The sequence below is a fragment of the Belonocnema kinseyi genome, chromosome 2 (genome assembly GCF_010883055.1).
Source record: "Belonocnema kinseyi isolate 2016_QV_RU_SX_M_011 chromosome 2, B_treatae_v1, whole genome shotgun sequence".
Taxonomy (NCBI): Eukaryota; Metazoa; Arthropoda; class Insecta; order Hymenoptera; family Cynipidae; genus Belonocnema; species Belonocnema kinseyi.
Window position 1 is genome coordinate 25,184,354 of NC_046658.1, and position 21,732 is coordinate 25,206,085.

At 34.8% G+C, this 21,732-nt stretch overlaps 1 protein-coding gene across 2 annotated transcripts in view; it reads left to right on the forward strand.

Annotated features, from left to right (window-relative positions):
* The window catches only part of LOC117168502 (nuclear valosin-containing protein-like), a 253,892-nt gene that overhangs the window by 53,303 nt on the left and 178,857 nt on the right, over positions 1-21,732 (forward strand). The window contains exon 5 of one of the 2 annotated variants that reach the window (XM_033354215.1): positions 4,891-5,205. The exons of the other annotated variant lie outside the window; for it this stretch is intronic. Within the exon in view, the coding sequence (XP_033210106.1) occupies positions 4,891-5,205 (315 nt within the window). The remainder of the gene's footprint in view (positions 1-4,890; positions 5,206-21,732) is intronic. 2 annotated transcript variants of the gene reach the window in all.

The following is a 21,732-nucleotide window of genomic DNA, read 5'->3' on the forward strand; positions in this document are numbered from 1 at the left end:
GTCCAATAATGATGAATAGTATGCTTCGGTTATGGTTTTACCTTTTTCAAGATAGTCCACGAATATTATGCCATGTGCATCCCAAAATATGGAGGCCATAACTTTTCCGACCCATTGTTGCGTTTTTGGACGCTTCGGAGCACTTTGGCCCAGTGGAATCCACTGTTTTGCCTGTTGCGTTGACTCAGGAGTGTAGTAGTGGATCCAGGTTTCATCCATGGTTATGAATCGGCGCAAAAACTCGGTCGGCTTACGCGAAAATAATGCCAAATTCTGCTGGGAAGTTGTCACACGAATTCGTTTTTGGTCCACTATGAGCAAACGCGGCACCCATCGCGCGCAGAGCTTCTTCATGCCCAAAACTGAATGCACGATATTGCCCACACGTTCCAATGATATGCCTACAGCATTAGCTACCTCTCTCAATTTCACTTTGGGACCATTCAACATCATATCATGGATTTTTTCGACATTTTCTGGTGTAGTGACCTCTTTCGGGCGCCCAGATCGTTCAGCATGAACTGTGCTCGTACGGCCACAATAAAACTCGGTAAACCACTTATGAATCGTTCCAATCGACGGTGCAGAGTCCGGGTATTACTTATCCAGATTGGCCTTGGTCTTGGATATCGTTTTCTTGCGAAGATAGTAGTGTTTGATCAAAACTCGAAACTCAGATTTTTCCATATTAAAAAAAACTCGGAGGTTAGTCGCTTCTCAGTGCTGTAACTTGTAAATGCGTAAACATAAGTGGCTGAAGTTTTGACAGGCGTCATTTGAAGGATAAAGCTCGATGAAAATGTTTCACATTAGTGAATACTAATGCCATCTCTTAGAATTTTCAGGTATTTATCAGACTGCCTAGTATTTTATACTGACGGCCCTCAAATATATATTTATTGTTCTTTTCGTAATCTATCTTTGGCGAACGGGACTTTAAATCAAACGATTGAGCTTTTCACTACATGGGCCACAACTAACAAACTTTCCATTAACGTTTCTAAGACGAAGGCCATGATCCACTAACTCTGCTCGCAATTTGGGCTTCATCTTTAATCCTTCACTTAACTGACAGGAACACGTCTCATATAGTCAATAAAGTACATAGAACATCGTATCCTCTTAAAGTTAACAGGAAAATCTTAGATAAGTCTCTGCACATTAAATTAGTATCTACGCTGATCTCCACTCTCTTAGATTACTGCTGTCTGGTGTACGGCGATATATCACTCGAACTTGATGTAAAACTACAGAGAGGACTAAATGCATGTATGCGATTTATATACGGCTTACCAAGATACACAAACATATCACCGTATATCATTACGCTAAATTGGTTAAGAGTTAAAAATCGAGGGAAATATTCTATGGCCGTCGACCTTTACTGCATTTTTAACTCAGACAATCCTCCGTTTCTTAACGAGTCATTTCAATATGTGGACAGTGTTCGGAGTCGTGTCACCAGAAGAGACGGAAACTTATTATACACACCTACATATAGAACTTCTGCATATTCCAACTCTTTTTCTATCTCTTCTGCTAACCTGTGGAATTCTCTGCCTAATAATATAAGAGCTGCTGATTGTTTAGGTATATTCAAGATCAATATTTTCCGCCATTTATTGTCTGAGCAAACGTAACTTTTATAGACTTATATAGGTTCTAACGGTTCCTATTAATGTTCAGTTTTTTATACTAACCTCGTTTCTATTATATAGCGCTCATTTGTTCTTGCAATAGTTCTTAGAATCTTTAGAATTCGGTAATTGATTATTTGATTTTACATGATTTATGTATTTTCATTATTGTGCTTATATTTTCTGCCTTAGGGGACACTGTCCCAAGGCTTGAATAAACTAAACTAAAAATATTTGATACGATTTAGTCATATGTAGGCATACATTGACTGATCCTCCACGTTTCTGTGGAAGATGCCGTGTATCCTCTTATCGAGGATCTGTTTACGGAAGTTTCGCCCTTCCACCAACTACTCCGGAATTGGCTCTTCCGACTTTAAATATGAGGTGAAAATACGGTTCAAATGCTGATGGGTTGAAGGAAACTTCTTCCACCAAAAGGTCTTAATACCATCTGGTCCCGGAGCGGAATAGTTCTTCATCCCTCTTAATACATTTTTCACTTCCTCGTTAGGGATGGGTGGGCATTCTTCATCAGGTGTTATGAGGGCATCACATAAATCCTTGAAGCTCTTTATATTTTCTGAGTCTTCGTCCAGTCTATGCTGAACTTCGTAGACTTCGCTCCAAAATACGGCGACCTCTTTTGGTTTGGGTGGATGGTTGATAATTATTTGGAGGGTCTTGGAAGAGTCGAAATGGGTTAGCGAGAAACTGTTGATTTTCTCTGACACACCTCTCCGCTCTAGACTTCTCAAAGCGTCAGATAGTATCCGTATTCTCTCAACAATATGCTGCCTGATGGTCAGCAGCTTTTACTTGTTAAGTGTGTGATAACGGATCCCAGCCAATCTTTATGGAGAGTTGATGTATTCGTCTTTTGGTCTTAACAGCCGTGGATGATCAACATTTCTTTACCTCAAAAATAGATCAATTTTCCTCTTGTATTTGATTTTCTTTTATTGCCAGTTTTATTTTTAATGTGAAATACTACCTTGCCGAGAGCTAATGCTTTTCCACATGTACTATGTTCTGTCTTTGTTCTCGTCGTCGCAGTCATCGGGACTTCTCGATTTTGAGTTTATTAGTGTTCGTTTTACAGTATCCAATCGGGAAATAATCGTTTATATTCATAAAGTCGGGTATCTTAGAATGTGCTATCACCTGCGAATACTTCGTCAGTTTCAGAAATCAGCGTAAAAAATAAGCTTGCAAATGTGCCTCAAGAACCGTTCTGCTATCTATCCTCTCCTTCTTGAAATATGACTGCTCTCGGAGTCTCTTCGGAAATTTAGCTGTTTCAGAAAATTAAAATTCTTTCCCAAAATATTAGTTTCCCTAGCATGACAGGGACTTCATGCAGGTTTATATCAAACGCAGGATGACATGCATTCCCAAATAATAGGTCAGGTTTCTTCCTTTTATTCTAAAAATCAGGTGGCAAATTATATATGCAATCAGTGTCACACATAGCAGGCTTTTATCTCAGCGACTAATCGGTCAATTAAAGTCAATTTTTTTACTGGTAAGGTTTTTTTTGTGTTCTAAAAGTCAAAGCTAAAAAATAGTAAAATAATAATTCTGAAAGTTATATCAGAATTAAAAAAAAATGTGATTACAAAATCTTGTATTATTTATATATTTATTTTCAAAATTATGTAATTCTAAGTGGGATATGGACAAAAGTGTGTATGTGCATTAATTTTAAAAGCTCAGGAGTCACACTCTAAGATAATATGGGTGAAACAATAATCGGTTCCAAAAAGTATAATTATTTCACTATGTGAAAATTTCGAGAAATTGCAAAACGTGTGAAAATAATACTTAGCACAAGATCATGCAGTATGTATAAAATAGGGTAAAAATTAAAAAAAAAAGAAGGACACGCATTAAAAAACGGTTAGTTTATTGAATTTTCGCATATACAATTCTTATTGTAGTGTGCGCAATATTATTATAGTTTTGCTGTATGTTCATGGCACATGGATCTTTCATAACGCAGACTTTTTGGAGCACTCCGAGTGCGAGAAAGCTTCTCTATTTTTGTTACTATTTTCTTTCAATTTTTATATTTTTATAAATCATCGCCAGATTTTGAAAGAACACTCGGGCAATGCATTTTTTTTTTACAAACCAATGTTATTTTAGGGTTGTCAAACTGTAAACCTGTAATGTCCCTTTTTACAAGAAAGGTGAAAAAAATTCTAGCTTTTTCGAATCTCTTACACTATGTCATCTATTATTGAGTATCTCCTTATACCAGAACTTATAGCCTATTGTTTAAACCATTTTTTTAGTTACATTATGGATTGCAATTTTTCCAGATCTATTTTGTTGAGATCAGAAAATACTGCTAAATAAGCGACATCGCATAAGAAATTTGAAAAACTAGAATTTTCTCTATCTTTCCTATAAAAAGGAGCAAGTAATTTTAATTCTATAAATAAATTAAATCCCACTTTCACAGAAAAAATATCACTTTTAACATTCAATAACTGCGTCATTAATTTAAGAAAATAACTTTTCACATAAATTGTTTATATATCAAATATCCTAAACAACAAAATATTACTCTTAATATTCGTTAATTATGTCATTTATTTTAGAAAATACTGATATCATTTAACTCGTAAGATATTAACTTTTCACGAGTGGCAATTTTCTATACAATTGAAAATTAGTTTTAAAATACTTGGAACCTTGTCTTTTTTGGACTTGTTCCGAGCACATTACAAGAGGGTTCGCGAGGTCAAAATTGCAAGTTATCAGGTGGAAATTATTTCCTGAACATTCCTTAAGAAGGTACTAAGCTTTAATTTACAAAACGTCAATTACAAGTACATTCCTTATCCGTTGTTTTGAAAACCAAGCTTTTCCCATTTAACACCCTATATTCATTTCAAAAGTTCGGAGCACTGTTTTTATTGGAACTAATTGAAAACTCCTGTTGCCTAAAAAAGTAAACTAAAAATAACGTCGAGAAAACATTCATGCTTTAATTACAAATCTTACTTACTCGGTTCTGGTATACGAGCGCAGAAATTACCCGCTGTTAATTTGTGTGCTGCTTGGCTATTTTAGTCCACTCCTTGAGGAGTTTCTTTCTAAGACGTTAGCAGTATTAAAAAGCATTGTACTCTATTAGGTTCACGCTTTTATTTTTTGCTAGATCTTACGTTGTCAGATCTATGGAAACAAACCCTTCGACTTGGCCTTTGATTTGATTGATTGGTATGTATTAATTTTTATTTAGGTGAATTCAAACAGGTTTTCCTTATTGGAAGGCTCTTCAGAGAAGCCGGGGAGAAAGCGTCAAAAACGTAACGATGGCACTCCGGGATATGGTATTATTTCCCGGAAAAGAGTAGATGTATCCCTTGCTGACCAGAAAGTAACATTTGCCAATATTGGTGGATGCGCAAAGATTCTAGACTCTATATGTAAATTATTAATTCACATGAAACATCCAGAAGTTTATAAACAATTAGGTATATCTCCGCCCAGAGGATTTTTACTGTATGGACCGCCTGGATGTGGAAAGACATTATTGGCTTATGCAATTGCAGGGGTAAGTGTTAATATAAATGTTCGACTTTTTACAAGAAAAGGGCCCGTTTTTCCGGTATGGAATTACGTATAGAGACATTTATTGGCCCAGAACGAACCCTCTGGGTTGAAAAACAAGCCACCGTTGCACATCTTAAATTGGAACTGCTACAATTCACTTTTCGAGAAAAACATCAAAAGTCATTTTCAGCACATAAGTTAATATCACCAGATGTGATCGCCCGTGAGATAAGGGCCCTATTCCCCGGGAGCTGTATTTTACAAAGTAGGTGCGCGTGGTCGTGTCCGTTAGCAGACATTTAAGTATTTAGGAGTCGTTTAAGAAAAGCATACCCTCCATGCAACACAACATCTTCACGCTCCGCTAGCAGAGCTGACTGCACCTTGCATACAGCTGTAGTGGCCATTAGTAGGGCTGGTTTTCTGAGGACACTCCTTTCGTCTCCGAGTGCTTGAGATTTCCTCACAAAACTTTGACCGCTATGTTGGCGGTAGCACTGTTACTAACAGGGTTTCCCATGCCAGACAAGCAGAGAACGAAGAGGTAAGGGAGCTAAGGTAAAGGACATCAAAACTAATCTATACATCTTAGAAGACTTGATTTGGAGATTAAACAATAGGTTGCTTTGGCGTAGAAAAACGACGGCAATGAACATTAGTTAGAGGAAACCGCTTCAGACGATCAAGCAGGGGCAATTGATGTTCTTTCTTAACCTGTTGATGATCCCGTACTACTACATACATCGTACCATATGGACAGTGATCTATACGCTTTTATTTTTTGGCAGAGAAAAGTAAGTAAAGTGTGAGGATAGAACATCATCGACTCTTCTTACTTGAGTACTCAGAGCTAGCTAGCAGAACAAATTAGCAGAATATAGCAGAGCAAAAATGCTTAATATCTGTAAATATAATGGTTTCGGCTGTTATAATAGCTGCTGTCAAAATGGAAGTGGAACACCAGCTACCTACTGATGAACTTCCCTTAAAAAACTTGCTAGCAAAATCGAACCTTTCAGGCAGATGGAAGAAGGTTCTATCTTGAACTGAGTGTAGAGCAAAATTATCAGCAAGATACCGAAGTTACTCAATTGGAAGACATAACTAAATGCTGGTCAAGTGTTTGGGGCAAAATGAACAGATGCAATTTGGACACTTCGTGGTTCCAACCAGAGAAAGTAAGAAGCAACAGCCCTAAAATGGAGCTGACAAACATCGCAGCTCTAGATGTTTCAGCGGTTTTGAAAAATGCAAGTAACTGGAAAGCTTCAGGTCCGGACATGGTGCACAACTTCTGGTACAAGTACCTGGCGGGTGTGCATCCTACGTTGGCAAAGTGTTTTTAGAAGATCATCGATCACCCTAATCTGATGCCAGGCCTTATGCTCTAGGGTAATACGTATATGTTGCCCAAAAATCCAGACGCTCAAAATCTATCTAAATTTCAACCGATAGCCTGTCTTCCAAGAATTTATAAATATCTTACAGCTATCATTACAGATCAGGTAGATTTTCACTAAGATGAGAGTGACAACTTTTAAAGAAGAACAAAAAGAATGTTTTAAATACTCGCGAGGCAGTAAAGATCTGGTCACGATACACGCTTTTGCCATGACTGAAGCTCGTAAACATTAAAGAAATTTGCACATAGCAAACATTGACTACAAGTAAACGTTTCCTTTCGTTGTCGTGCAACGATGCTTTGACGTACAAGAATAAAGTATTTTAATCATTTTCAACCAAGGATAACCGGATCAATACTCATCACGAAAGGTATATATTAAGGGGACTCCTTCAGTGCACTATATTTCTTTTTAGCGTTGAAACCATTAAGAAAAAAATAGCATGTCGAATGGATTCAGAATACATGATAATGAGGATGTTTATCAAGTGACCCGTCTTCTATATATGGATGACCTGAAGCTATACGCTAATTTAGACGAGGAACTGCAGCAAGTGGTCGAGGTCACAAAGAAGTTTTCCAATGATATCCACATGAAGCTAAGCCTAAATAAATGCAGAATAGTGAATTCAACCAGAGGGGAATTAGGGATCGCACAGTTAGGGAATGATTTGAAAAATAACATCGAGGCAATGGCTGCGAGCGAGTCATACAAATATCTGGGTATTCTTGAAGCTAATGTTATTTATCTTACGTTAGTTCAGAAAAGCCTAACGTCTGCTTTAACTACAAGACTCAGAATAATTCTGAAGAATTCTCTGAACTCGGCAAGCAAAATCAGGGCAATCAACCCCTATGCCATCTCTGTCCTCACGTACTCCTTCGAGCTCGTCAAATGGTTTAACACCGACCTATGATGGTTGTCCAAATTTGGTCGTTGGATTCTTGGTTTTATTTTTAGGCATGTACCAGATTAATTTAGCGATTACAAGTTATACAGTTGCGAGACTATTTTAACAGTTAGAGAGATTTTGAACTTTACAACACCATCTAGAAAGTGGATTTTCAGTACACGCCCTTGAATTTGTCCTCAGAGTACGCATTGAACATCTTGGCAGAAACCATAGAGGAATTATAAATGCAATGGAGGTAGAAAGCTATCCACGTTGAGTACCCTAAAACATTAGATCAACATGAAGTGGATAGTGAGGCATTCAATATTTGCCAACAGAAGGATTTATCATTGCGACTTAGAACGAGGTCCTTAGCACCAGAAATGATCGCAAACGCATGTTACATCAAGACGTGGTTGACGGGTGCCGGTTATGTGGAGATACTAACGAATCTATCCAGAAAATTATTGATGGCTGTTGCGTAATCAATTATAGAGAATATACGCACAGACATAATGATAAGGTGGCCATATACATCAACAGCTTCCCCTAAGCCTAGAACTTTTAATAGAACGGATACCTTTCTATAGATTTTTCTAATGCTTGTTTTAGAAACCGAATATTACATCTTATAATAGGATGTTTTAGTTTAGACGGATTATTATATCCGAGCCAATCAAAGTGACATCGTGATGCGTGAGAAAACCTGGTCGAGTCTACATCATCCAAATTGTTTGTCCACTTGGTCGAGATTTGCAGGCAACCTATATAACCAAGATCCATAAGTATAGCGAGCTAAGGCATCAAGTAAAGACAGTATGGAGGAATGTGAAGTATGTATCCATTCATCCTATGGTGATTGCGGCTACAGGCAATGTACACAGAAAGAAGCATTGAATATCTTGAACATTCATGAGTCAGTATGGCACTGGCAACAGCTCAGAAGGTGGTTTAATAAAACACCTGTCGCAATGAAAGGAACATTCTCGGCCATTAAGAAGCAAGCGATTAAAAACTTGTGGAGTGGCAGATGGTAGCTATAAGAAAGCATCCAGAGGCGACTGCTGTCACATCAAATTCTCGCGGCCGCTGTTTCAGTACAACAGTGCTATAAGACGAACTCCAAACTACACCAGGCTCCTGGTTTCTACTATGTTTCGCTATGATGAAAAACCGGGTTCATCTAAGAACAAGTTTATAAAAAAAAAATGAAAGTAAAGTTATTTACTGAAAGAATGTCTGAATTTTTTGCAAATGAAAGAGAAACTAAAAAACCATCGATTAATGTAAAGAACTAAACATCGATGTTTTGAGCGTTAGGTCCCATTCTTCGCAGATGCATAGTGGGAGAGCAGCTCAAAAATTGGCTAAAAGTCTAGATTTCGTCGAATTTGTATGAAACTTGGTATAAATGTGTGTTTAAGGTCGCTAATTTCTAATTTTTTGTCGAAAATTACAGATTCGAAAAGACGGGTCCATTATGCGAATCAAATATGTCCGTTAAATGTTCAAATATTCAGATTTACACTTACTAGTTTATAAGCTTTCCTTTCAGAGTTTTCAGTTAAATTATCGAAAAAACTTATCTCCTAATATTTCGTTATCGATGTATTCTGACATGCTGATGGCCCAGGTTTCAAAGAAATGATGAACAGTCTTTACAATAATTAATAATTTCGAGTGATCTGTACAATTTATTGCATACAATGTACCATCTATGATAAGAAATGCGGTATTACTAACAGTTATTTGAGAAAGCAGTGACTTGTGCAGTGCGGCGAGGCACACTTTGTGACCAAATCCTAAAAAGCTGGCCAAAATTATAAATAATTTTCCAATTTGCCTGAATATTGTTACTAAGTGGCTTTGCTGTCGCTGATAACGAATCTGAAGTCGCATTCTTAAAATCAAACTGGTTGATACAATATGGTGGACAAATATGCTAAAAGAATTATTAAAAATAAAGTTTTTTTTTCATATATGTGTGTGTTTTTATGTATGCGAGTATAGCACAGGGTCCCAATGGTAGCAACTTCTGTCCATCAAAATGACAGTGGTCCTCACGAGAACCATGGTGAATCACACCTGTGATCACGTCTCACGAACGTGAGATGGGTGGTAATAGGACACGACGAAATCATAACGATAGGCCTTATACTCGCGATGATTATTGTCGCTGCAAAAGTACCCAGGAAAATTGCGTGTTAAAAGATATAGTGGTAGAAGTGTGATACAAAATAGAAAAGAGCTTCTGGTGTCGCCTTGAAAGATATCCATCTGGAAGGTAATGCTATTCGTTGTCGCGCAATCATCTCCAAATGTGATCGAGAATATTGTTTTCCTAAGGGGCATCAATTTCTTTATGCATCTCACTATGTGTCGATGAACCTTCAAGCTTTCCAACAGACATATAAAAAGTGGGATGCTGCTTCTTTGCAGAAGCACTTGTCAATTCGCAGGCTCTTTCGTTTTTTCCAGCCACGCTCTTCGTACATCTCTTCCCACACAGGTCCAATTCTCCGTACAATTCTGTTATTTAGGACATCTGTAAAGATCTTACGCTGCGTGTTTAGACAAGTTATTGGCAGTGGAGAAGTTCTTCGTTTACTTCAGTGCTTTCAAACCTCTTCGGCAGTTATTCGTGGACATTTTTCCTCAGGCTGATGTTATGAGGTTGTCACAAGCCTCCCCGAAATGGATGACCTCTGACCCACTTCTCCCTCTTTCCTATTCTCCTCCCTTTCTGTAAAATGCGTAGCAGATGTTATGTAGTTAGTCATCTACAGAACACGTATGCATTCTGTTTTGCGTAGCCAATCTTCTTGTTTAGTTAATGCAAGCGTCTTTTGGTCTTTTGATTCATAGTTGGTTTTAGCATTTGAATTCGCCAAAGCTCTCTCCGCACTATAAAATGAGCAATTAGAGAATTGAACAAGTTGATAAGTTCGTATACCTTGGTAGCTTATTTATCAGGGACGGGAAGATAGATCAGGAATTAGATAGACGCATAAACGAAGGTAAAAAGGTTATTGGTAGAGCAGGTCCCCGTATCAGAAGTAAAAATATATCAGATAAAGCTAAAATGGCAATACATAATTCTATATTTATATCGACTGTACTATACGTTAGCGAGACATGGACTTATCAAGAAAAAGATAAGAGTAAAATTAGCGCAATTGACATGGGATTCATGCGCATAATATGCGGGAAAACTCTGGCAGACAAATTAAGTAACGAGATAATTCTAAAAGAATGTGGTGCAGAAGAGACGCTAGTAGACACATGGGAAAGAATTCGGTTAAGATGGTCACATAATAAGTCACAGAAATACGAGAGCCTGCATGAAAAAATGCATGGACATAAAAGAAGCTAGAGAAGTATGCCGGGACAGGAAAGTATGGCGGAAAATAGTTAATAAAAAGAGTGTCAGTAAAGTGAATGATGCTAGAGAGATTGATCAGCAACCTGGGTCGGAGCAGTGTTGCGGAACGTACGTGTTATTTACATAAATTACACGATAATTCTGGGTCAATTTGAAAATTATCTAACCTTTCCCCACCGAGTGAGTCACTCCTATCCCGAAAGGGAAATGGCCTAATGGTGTAATAATAATAATAATGCTCGAGATGTTGGCGTCCTCCGAGATACCTCCTGGAAGGAAGACATCCATTTCAGTCAGATATTGGTGTTTGCTCCTTTTTGTCTGCGGGTTCATGTAGCGTTTGGGTAATCGCTCTGCGTTCGTAACCGAAAAATGAGAATCACAACTGAGTTTGCTGGTGTCTTCGTTGTTCCCACGAGTAGCTAAGATAAGGTTACGTCCGCCCTTGCGAAAAACCCGCGTGCGAGGGTTAGACTATATACTCTGGGAAGCGCTTGGCGTCCATAACCTACAACTGTGTGACCATCTCTGGACCATTCTCCACAACTGCATATTTTGTTTCTAGCCATATTCAGCAGGAACTTTCAAAACAGGGAGCCTTTATCCAGCAGTGTAGCTGGCAATAGGCGTTATCCAATTGTTCGGTGGTCAGAGTTATCGCTCTGCAAACAATTCGGAAAAAGATTCAAGTAGGCACGTAGATACTTGGAACTAATCCAGAGGAGAGTACGTTTGCACTTAACGAAATATGCCCCCATTCAGGTATGGATGTGATCAGGAGAGGAAGGAAAGACTGGAAAGATCTGGCTTCTTTAATCTCTATAGGTTTAAAACGATTAGGAAGCTAAAACCCCAATAATATTCTCAAGAGAATGATCTCTTAGTGCAGGGTTGTTCAGCGAGGGAAAATTCGGTCGCAAGTACTCATTTGCCACATGTCTTATTTCCACTACCACGAACATCTACTCAGCTTTAAGAGTGAGACGGAATTTTCTCGTGCCGAGTGAGGCGGTTTAGTGGTGGAAATGAGACATCTGGCCAGTGAGTATTTGGGACCAAAGTTTCCCTCGCTGAAGACGTTAAGAGAGTCACAATCTTCCGGTTCTGATGCATTTTTTTGAAAACTAGCTTTACTGGATGGTGCCACATACAATATTTTTTCGAATTGTAATAAATAGTGACAAGTTTGAATTATTGTTGACTAATGCATTTTGTTGTTATTGCATAAATCATCATCAATCAGTATTTGTCAAATAAATAGAAACAAACAGAAACAATCAGAAAAGGTAATCTAAATTTTACAGGGCGTCAAAAGAATGAAAAAATATTCTTAAGATGCATGGGAAAATTTTAAATGAATTTTTCAAAATGAATCCTAAAGGAACATTGGAAAAGAATTCAAGACATTTTCAATTATTTCCTAAAATTTAAAAGAAGAGTAAATGATTTTAAAGCAAATTTTTGCCACAATGCTAAATTGTATGACAAAGAACCCCGCACCAAATGTACAGTAAAATGGCCACCGGGATTTGGTTCAAACTTGCACATTTTTACTATCATTCCTACCAAAACAAAAGCTTCATATCCAAGATCTAGAAAGATAAACGGCTTATGGGCTATACACCATGATATAAGGGTGTTTTCATACCTCAAACACCCAAGTATGGAAATTATCATTTCTTAGTAACTAAAGTCACTAGGTATTTTTTATTCAATTACTAGGGTATGAAATAACTTTCAGATAAGTAGAGGAAGTGTGCATGTTAAGGGGTTGTTTAAAATTAAATTCTTATGCAAATCTTGCTAATAAAAGCTACCTGTATATATTTTGAAGTGATTCTGTTCATCAATGTTACAATAAAAAAGCTTTGGTACTTTATTCCGTTTAAATACCGATTTCCTTGGTTCAATAATTAGGGGATGATTAAATGACACTGAAAATAAATTCTACTGCATATCCTGATAAATAAGGCTACCTGTATATGTTTTAATGTGATTTTATAAGCCTGAGCTTTGGTGATTTATTCCTTACGAAAAGTTAATTTCTCTGCTTCTCTAAATAAGGGATGATTAAACAACCCCTTGACATGCACACTTCCTCTACTTATCTGAAAGTTGTTTCATACCCTAGTAATTGAATAAAAAATACCTAGTGACTTTAGTAACTAAGAAATGATAATTTCCATACTTGGGTGTTTGAGGTATGAAAACACCCTTATATCATGGTGTATACCCCATAAACCGCTTATCTTTCTAGATCTTGGATATGAACCTTTTGTTTTGGTAGAAATGATAGTGAAAATGTGCAAGTTTGAACCAAATCCAACTATTAGTTCAGGAGAAAAAAAACTTTTCACGAAAATCAGCATTTTTCTATTAAAATACATGTAAAAATTGAAACTTTGACAATTGTTTGTAAAAAAAACTGTCCATTTTTCTTACTTTTTTCCTTCGAATTATCGCTTTGCAGGTTTGAAAATACAAAACAAAATTTTTTTTGAATTTTTCATTGGTGGCCATTTTACTGTACATTTGGTTCGGGGTCCTTTGGGTAAGCTTAAGGTTTCTAGGTTCCTGTGAAAAGTTATAATGATTTTTTTATTTTGAAATAATTTTAGGAGAATATTTAAAAAGATTTCAAATTATTTCTAAAATTGAGCTGCCAAATCGAATAAGGGTACATACATTTTTTCGGGTCAAGCGCGATAAGTTTTCGTGGCTTTCAAAATTTGTTTAGAATATTAACTTTTGAAAATTAAATTACTGCAAGAAAGTGTCTTGATTTCAGTAAAAAAATATTTCCAGAATTCTTTCTTTTGTCATGTTAGGGTTAATTTACGCTCGTTCCGAAAAAATTTATGTGCCCTTATTCGATCCGGCAGCTCAATTTTCAAAGAACAATCTGAAAGACTTGAGACCATTTTTCTAAGGTTGCAGACCTAAAAAAAATTTGTAACGATTAAAAAAAAAATAATTTTGTGAAGATTAATGAGAAAATTTCTTATGTGTTTTTATTTTGAAAATTGAGCCACTTTTTTCAATTTGGTATGATTAAATAATAAAATCAAGTTAATTCAAGAAATATTTAGAAGATTTAATCAGATTAAAAAAAATTTTACCCTGTAAAAGACCTTTAATATTCATTGCATCGTAAAAAAATTTAATTTAGAAAACATCTATTATATATTTAAACATAATTCAAAAATTATTAAGTAACTGTGGAGAGGAGGGGGACGAAATAAATGTAATGGTCTTTTACATGGGGAAGGGAAAAAGGTAAAATATAACGTTAGGTAATATGTGGACGCTCCTAAAAGTTAATTTGCTCAAAAGAAAAACAAAATTTTAAATTAAATTAAAATTGTTTTCACGGTGATTAAAAATCTCAATACATGTGATTTCATTGATTATGAATTATGTACAATATTTTAACTTTGTGCCAAATTCGAAAAAAGCATGACGATAATTGGTAGGTTGTGCTGAAATGTACTAAAGATCACTGGTAGACGTTATGTTTGGCTTAGAAAGGAAATACGCATAGTTTTGAAAATTATGTAAGTTTCAGTATTTTGACTAAATACTTTTAATCAGTTATAGCAATACTTAAAAATATTTTCCAAAAAATTACAAAATGTTGAAAGGCACATAACATTTGTAATTATCATGGAAATAAAAAATGTCATTAGGGTAATTTTGCCAGTCTTTTTATCTTGTACCACAAAGTTCGTCAATATTTGCTAGTATTAAAAGCGTGATCAGTTGTAATATCTCTCGAATTTAAGAGTTGCGTATTTATGTATGTATTTATCCCTTTTACGGGTTTGAGGGCCTCCGCTCCCTGTACATATATTTACAATCCATCCGTAGTCTAACTTAACAACTACTCATATTCTACTATTTCGCTTTACGTAATATAAACAATAATAATACTAATTCTACAAATGAGCGATCTTCCACGGCTTTCATTTCCTCTTACCATAAAAATGCATTTTCCTCGATTTTCAAATCAAATTTTGCTTTTTACTTTCCTTTTTCAGAATTACCCGTTTGGCTGTGTCCTACTGCTTTGATTTCCCTTACTTCTTCAAATTTCTTCATCCACGTCATTCCCTGCCCATCACCATCGAAAATCTATCTTATACACTCATCCACACTCAACTGTCCATCTCCCTCTCGTGTACATCTGTCTAAAACATGTGCCCATGATTCCATTTTGTATCCACATACTCTACACAGATTTTCTTCTCCATTCAACCAATATCTGCATGCTCTCACTCCTTCTCCCATTCTAAACCATACAACTCTACTCCGTTTTTCTTCTTTCTTTATTTTTTGCAGATATTCTGGTTCCGTCAAACCTTTGACTACCATATACCATGCATTGTACTTCGAATCCATCATCTTTGTCCATGTCTCTTCTTTTTGGCTTACTAATAGCTATAACTCTATTTCCTGCCACTGTATAACCCCTTCTCGTATATCTCAAACCCTTCTCATTTTCTCCTTTCTTTTTCGCATTTTGAATTTCCCAAATTGACTCTCGCTTAATTGTTTCGAATTCCAAAGATACTTGTGTTATTCTGCTACCCTTTCCCCTTTTTAGCTTCTCTTCAAACCTGCAGGCTTTTAATTTTTAGTCAACATCTTTTTGCTTCCTGATTCTTCTCTTAACATGTATCCTGGGCAACTCCAACTGACCCCTATTTCTCATTTCAGAAATATCTTATGTATGTTTTCCATTTCCCTATACTCCTTCTATTCCCAGACACCCACTTTATAACACAACATCGCCCAAGGCAATGCGTCAAACAACCAGACCCTCATCATCCAATCATCATTAAACCTTCTCTTAACTTTACCCCATACTTGGCATATCACTTTGCTCACACCTCAATTGTTTTCTCCCTAAATTTCGGTTAACCAATTAGTTTAGTATGTAGATGTTTTCTATATGTCCCATCCCTTTTCTAAACCCCCTCTGATTGTGTGGGATACTTTCTTTTTGTTCTACCTGACTCTCCCAGCTTTTTCTTAAGATTTCTGCATATATTTTATAGCCGACTGGTATGCGAATGATCCCTCAGTATTCATCAATTTGATCTGAAAATGTATCTTTGTGAATTTCGTTGACGTGAGAATCATTATCTCTAGATTTATCAGAAGACGGAGTTTGTCCTTGCGAAAATCTCTTACGGCAATTTTAATAAAGATTAGAGTACGAATTGATAAATTAAGTACACGATAATTAAGTAAGAACAGTTTATATTTTAGAAAAATCAAGAAGTCACAAGACAGGGTACCAAGGTAACACTAAACAACAAACAATCGTAGCACAGAGATTGTATCTTATTTCAATTCTAATTATAACAGTAACTATTACAAATACAATGTTTTTTTATAATAAATTCAACATTTTCGCGAATACTTTCGGGAACAGGCCTACCATTTATTTTAATATTACTGTGATCAGATCTGCCATAAGGATTATAACATCTTTTACTAACAGGGATTTTGGCAGCGATGTATCCAGATACGAATAGACTGAAAAAAAACAAGTATTTAAACTCGTTTCAACGAAGAAGAACCAAATAATTGTGAGCAAGCAGTGTCGCTAATGTGATTTTTACGCTAAAGACGGTACATGTGAAATGTGAGAATAGAGTTTCTTTGCTTTTCCAATGCAGGTTTAGACAAGCACGCTTGGTGCGAATATAGAAGCAAAAGCGAATCGCAGTGGATATGGCGCGGTGTGGCATAATGATGGTCGCTTCGTCGTGTGGAACCTTGCATTTTATTTATTTTCTCATTAACCACTGGCGGTCTCAAGATAAAACTTTCAGCACCTGTGAAGCACGTGTATCGCTTCTTATTAAAAAAATCGGAGGACACGTATTTTCAAAAAAGCGATTTTTTTTAAGTTTTCAAAAAAATGTGAAAAATTTTCTATTTCTAAACATGATTTTTTGATTTGAAAAAACATATCAATGCGAACAATTTTGGAACTTGAAAAGTCAAACCGGTTTATTAAAACCAAAGATAAGGAATTTTTCTTCACGAATATATAACTGTATACGCCGCGTTAGAGCCAAATCCCATTTCACGAAGAAAATTCTTGTTATCACTTGACATAGAATCCATCAGGAACGTAAAATTAAATACAGTTGAAGGAATATTCTACGCCAGCTTACAAAATAACTAAGTATTATTATTTAATATTAATCCAATGACACATTAATTTACTTATAAATTATTAACAATGTACTATTGTAAAGGACCCCGCACATAATGCATGGGAAAATTTCTTTCGGTGGAGTTGGTTGTAACTTGGTAATTTTGTAGGTTATAAGGACCCCATGAAATATCCATTAAAAAATTAAAAATATATATATCCATTAAAAAATCCATTAAGGGCATGTAATACTTAGAAAATTATCGATTTTACCAGTTTTAGGTTCCCCCGTATTAGTCACTTAAAGACAAAATGTAATTGTTTTTCTTTCTAGTCGTCTTCAAATCATATAAGTGGTCATTTTTAGCAGTGATGAGATATCGTTCCATATTATTTGCTTATTATATAAATAAATTTGATAAATAAATTGACAGTTTGGTCATTCATAGACATAAAGTTAACGTTCTTCTTTCTTATCGCCTTCAAAATATATTAGTAGTGATTTTTAGTGACGAAGATTTGTTATTCGATATTATTTGTTTATTTTATAAACAAATACATAGTTTAGCTAATGTTTTGTAGTGTTTAGGAAGAACTAGCTTCCAAATTGTACTTGTCAATCATTTCAATAATTTGAGGATCTATTTCAACTTAATTATTGCTCCATTTTTGCCTTAAAGATGCAACTAATTCATCAGATGATACCAGAAGCTTCTGTATTCAATCTTCATTGGTCGATATTCGAGAGCACTTTCGTGTGTTGAATTCCCTGAACAGCTTGAAATCCTTATTACATGCTATGCAGCTTATTCTAAATACTGTCCGATTGGAAGTAAAAAATGCTGCATAACTGTTGCTCCATATAATAAAATGTTGTGTACTGTTGTAATTGTTGCGAGAATGTACCCGTCTAGCGTCAACCTTCTAGCGGCAGTATCTGAACTAACCGATATTGGCAGCATGTTTCGAATTACTCAAAAAACAGAAAAGCTATTTAAGAACGAAATTTATTACAGTCAACCTCATCAAACTTTAAGTAAAACATTACTCTACTTTTAACTTATATTTTCTATAAAATAAGTTTATAAAATAAACTAATATAATCGAATGACGAGTATTCATAGCGAAACATCAGCACTTATATAACTAGAACCCAGCCAGTAAGAAAACCGATTCCTTTCTGTCTATGAATGGTGAAAGTAAGCATTTGTTAACAAAATTTTTTTATAATATGAACAAATAATATAGAATGACCAATCGTTATCACTGAATATTACCACTAATATAAATTAAAGGTACTAAGAAAGAAAACCGATTCCTTTCTAACAATAACTGCCTAAACTATGGATTTGCTTATATAATTTGTTTATAAAATAAACTAAGAAATAAAAACGATTACTTTCTGCCAATAAATGCCTAAACTATGTATGTTTATATATTTTGTTTATAAAATAAGCAAATTAAACCAGACAACAAATTTTGATGATCAAATATGATCGCGTAGATAAAATTAAGCAATTTCAACTTACAAATATACTTTGTAAGCTAAATTTTTATAATGTTGACATTTTGTTAATATAATTCGCTTATATAACCATTAGATTCAATTTCATGCTAATTATTTATGTTCTTTAGATACATCGTCATTCATTTTCTTCGAGAGTGGGATCAATTAAGTTACTAATTCAAAGAAGAAAAATAATAATGAAAGAATGTCCAATTTCTGTTCTTATTTTATTAATATAAAAATATAAAACTGTAAAAATTTAAAAATCTGAAGCATAGACGCTCTTCCGCAACTATTGCTGATCACCTTAAAAAAAAATTGAAAATCGGTGAAAATCTGTTTATTTATTTTATTGCCGTTGGTGCCCTGAAACAGTGAGTGGTGCAGTTAATTCGAAATATTGATCGCTTTGCATTCGAACATTGTGAGAAGTAGGCGATATATAGGATTGTACGGATATTCCATTGGGTCCTTATTACCTACAAAATTATCAATTTTTAACCAAATCCACCGAAAGACATTTTTCTATGCATTCTGTGCGGGGCCTTTTATGAATAATTAATATAAATTCGAAATTACAATTTATTATACATTTCTTGATATGAGCATAAATATTAAATCTATAACATGATTAATATACAGAAATTGAAATAAAATTACGTAACTGTTAAATATTGCCCAATATACTACTGAACTTTCATATGGGAAATTTCATGTCAAGCGGATCACAGGCAACCTCAAAAATTGGTTTGATCAATAAAAACGATTGAAGGCGCAAATTGATCTACTTTATAGGTACTTTCAAAATTAATGTGGCATTTAAAAAAATTCAAAATGGTGAATTCACTGTGGCACCTTAAAAATATGTTTTTTCCGGTACACTCTTCAAAAGCGGTAGAAAAAATGTTTCTCCCTTTCGAATATTCCTCCAAAATTCATCATATATCACCATTTTTTGAATCTCTAACAAATCTGACATCAGAAATTCCAAATTGGAAGTGGCGGTTGTGTACTCTTAATTTGATAAAAAATGCTTCAATTGAATTGAAAAACACAACTCGGGGTTGTTGAGGTCACTTAAACGAATCCGACATCAGAATTTCAAAATTCTGAATGGCGGCCTTGTACGGCCTAATCCGATATCAGAATTCAAAAATTCAAACTGTGGGATTCAAATAGGCGGGCGTGTACTCCTGATTTTATAACATTTTTAATTGTGACATTCCGATATCGGATTTGTTATCAGCGATCCCGAAAACTTCCGAGTGTGACTTTTCAATTCAATTTAAGAATTTTTATTTGAAATCAAAAGTATACGGCCGCAATTTTGAATCCGCCAATTTGAATTTTTGAATTCTGAAATCGGATTCGTTACCAGAGATCCTAAAAACCATCAGGTACAGTTGTTCAATTCAATTAAAGAATTTTGGTTATAAAATCAAGATTACATGGTCGCCATTTTGAATCCGCCAGTTTGAATTTTTAATTTCTGACAAATGGATAGAAGTGTCAACAAAATATAGGTTATCTTATGTAGTAATTACAAATAATAAAAATGTTTAATTAATCATGACGTGAGACATGTGGACTGAGAAGTAATCGTCGATTTTCTTCTGTGCCAATAACATTATGGAATGGCTTCTGAGTGACTAATACTATAAAATAGTAATAATATTCTGCGCTTCCAGTGGGCAAAGAGTGAATTGTGTTTAACGCTTATTTGCGACATAAAAAAGGTATGTAATGAATAGACAAGATATGTTTGAAATAAAGTGAATAAAATATTATATGCAAAAATTTTAAATTGACATTACCTGCATTTACTTACAGCGATTAGGGCAAAAAGGTGAATTTGATCATACTGTCGAAATAATGACAGACCAGCTCGGCATGTTTATTATACTTTCGATTGATTATTCTTTACCAAAGAAATGCTTTGTGGTTTTGTATGTTTAATACTGACAGTGTCGGCAATAATAATTTAAACAATAATTACTTATTAATCATTTTAATTAATAACACATTTCTGAATATAATAATTGATTTCCATTGTTTTTTTTTCACAGATCGATCCTAGGCGAAATAGACATGAGGAAATGCAAATAGAATTGGTGCATTTCAATCAATATTATTGAAAAATAGTTATCTCTGGACATTATCCCAAGTCTGGGGATTGACCAGCCTACAATTAATTCTGAGTCATTTTAATGGTAAAGGTGTATCAAAAAGATATCTCAAAGCAATATACCTTGCCTGAACTTTAATTAATAAGGCTTTTAGGGAGCTTTTTTAATTTTAGAAAATATTTTCTCTGGGCGTAATCTCAAAATTTAGTTTGATCTACCACTAAAATAAATTAGAGACTCGTGGGTGATAGGATTGTAACACAAATAAATCTAGACATGATATTTTAGGCCAGAATTGTTATTCAAATTTTTTCAGAAATGTTTCTATTTTTGTAATTGCTATCCTTGGATCTGATTTCCAAATTGGAATTTGATCAACCCCTAAAGTTAATCCTAAGATATTATTATGGTATAGGTGTATAAAAAAAATTTGGAAGCAATTTAACTTGCCCGAATTTGAATTAATAAAGTTTTTAGGGAGTTTTTTTATTTTTGAAATGTTTTCTCAGGACTTCATCAGAAAATTTGGTTTGAACAACCACTGAAATAAATTAAAGACTAGTTGATTGACATGAGTGGATCAGGAATAAATGTAGAAGCGAAATTTTAGGCCGGAATTTTTATTTCAATTGTTTCAGAAATTTTTCTATTTTTGAAATTGCTATCCCTGGATCTGATTTCAAATTGGTATTTGAACAGCCCCTGAAGTTAATTCTAAGTTATTTTGATGGTATAGGTGTATAAAAAAAATCTGGAAGCAATTTAACTTGCCCGAAATTTAATTAATAAAGTCTTTAGGGAGTTTTTTTATTTCAGAAAATTTTTTTTCTGGACCTCATCTCAAAATTTGGTTTGATCAACCGATAATAAATACAGGGCAGCATCCAATTGCAAAGATAACATCTGAAATAAAATTTACGGAATAGGTGTCTTTATTTCTAACAGCATAACTTAAACTTGGGCGAGACCTCAAGCGAATACACTAAAATAGCATTTCGAGTACTTTTGAATAACACTCAAAGATCTTTATTTTCTTTATAAGATACAAA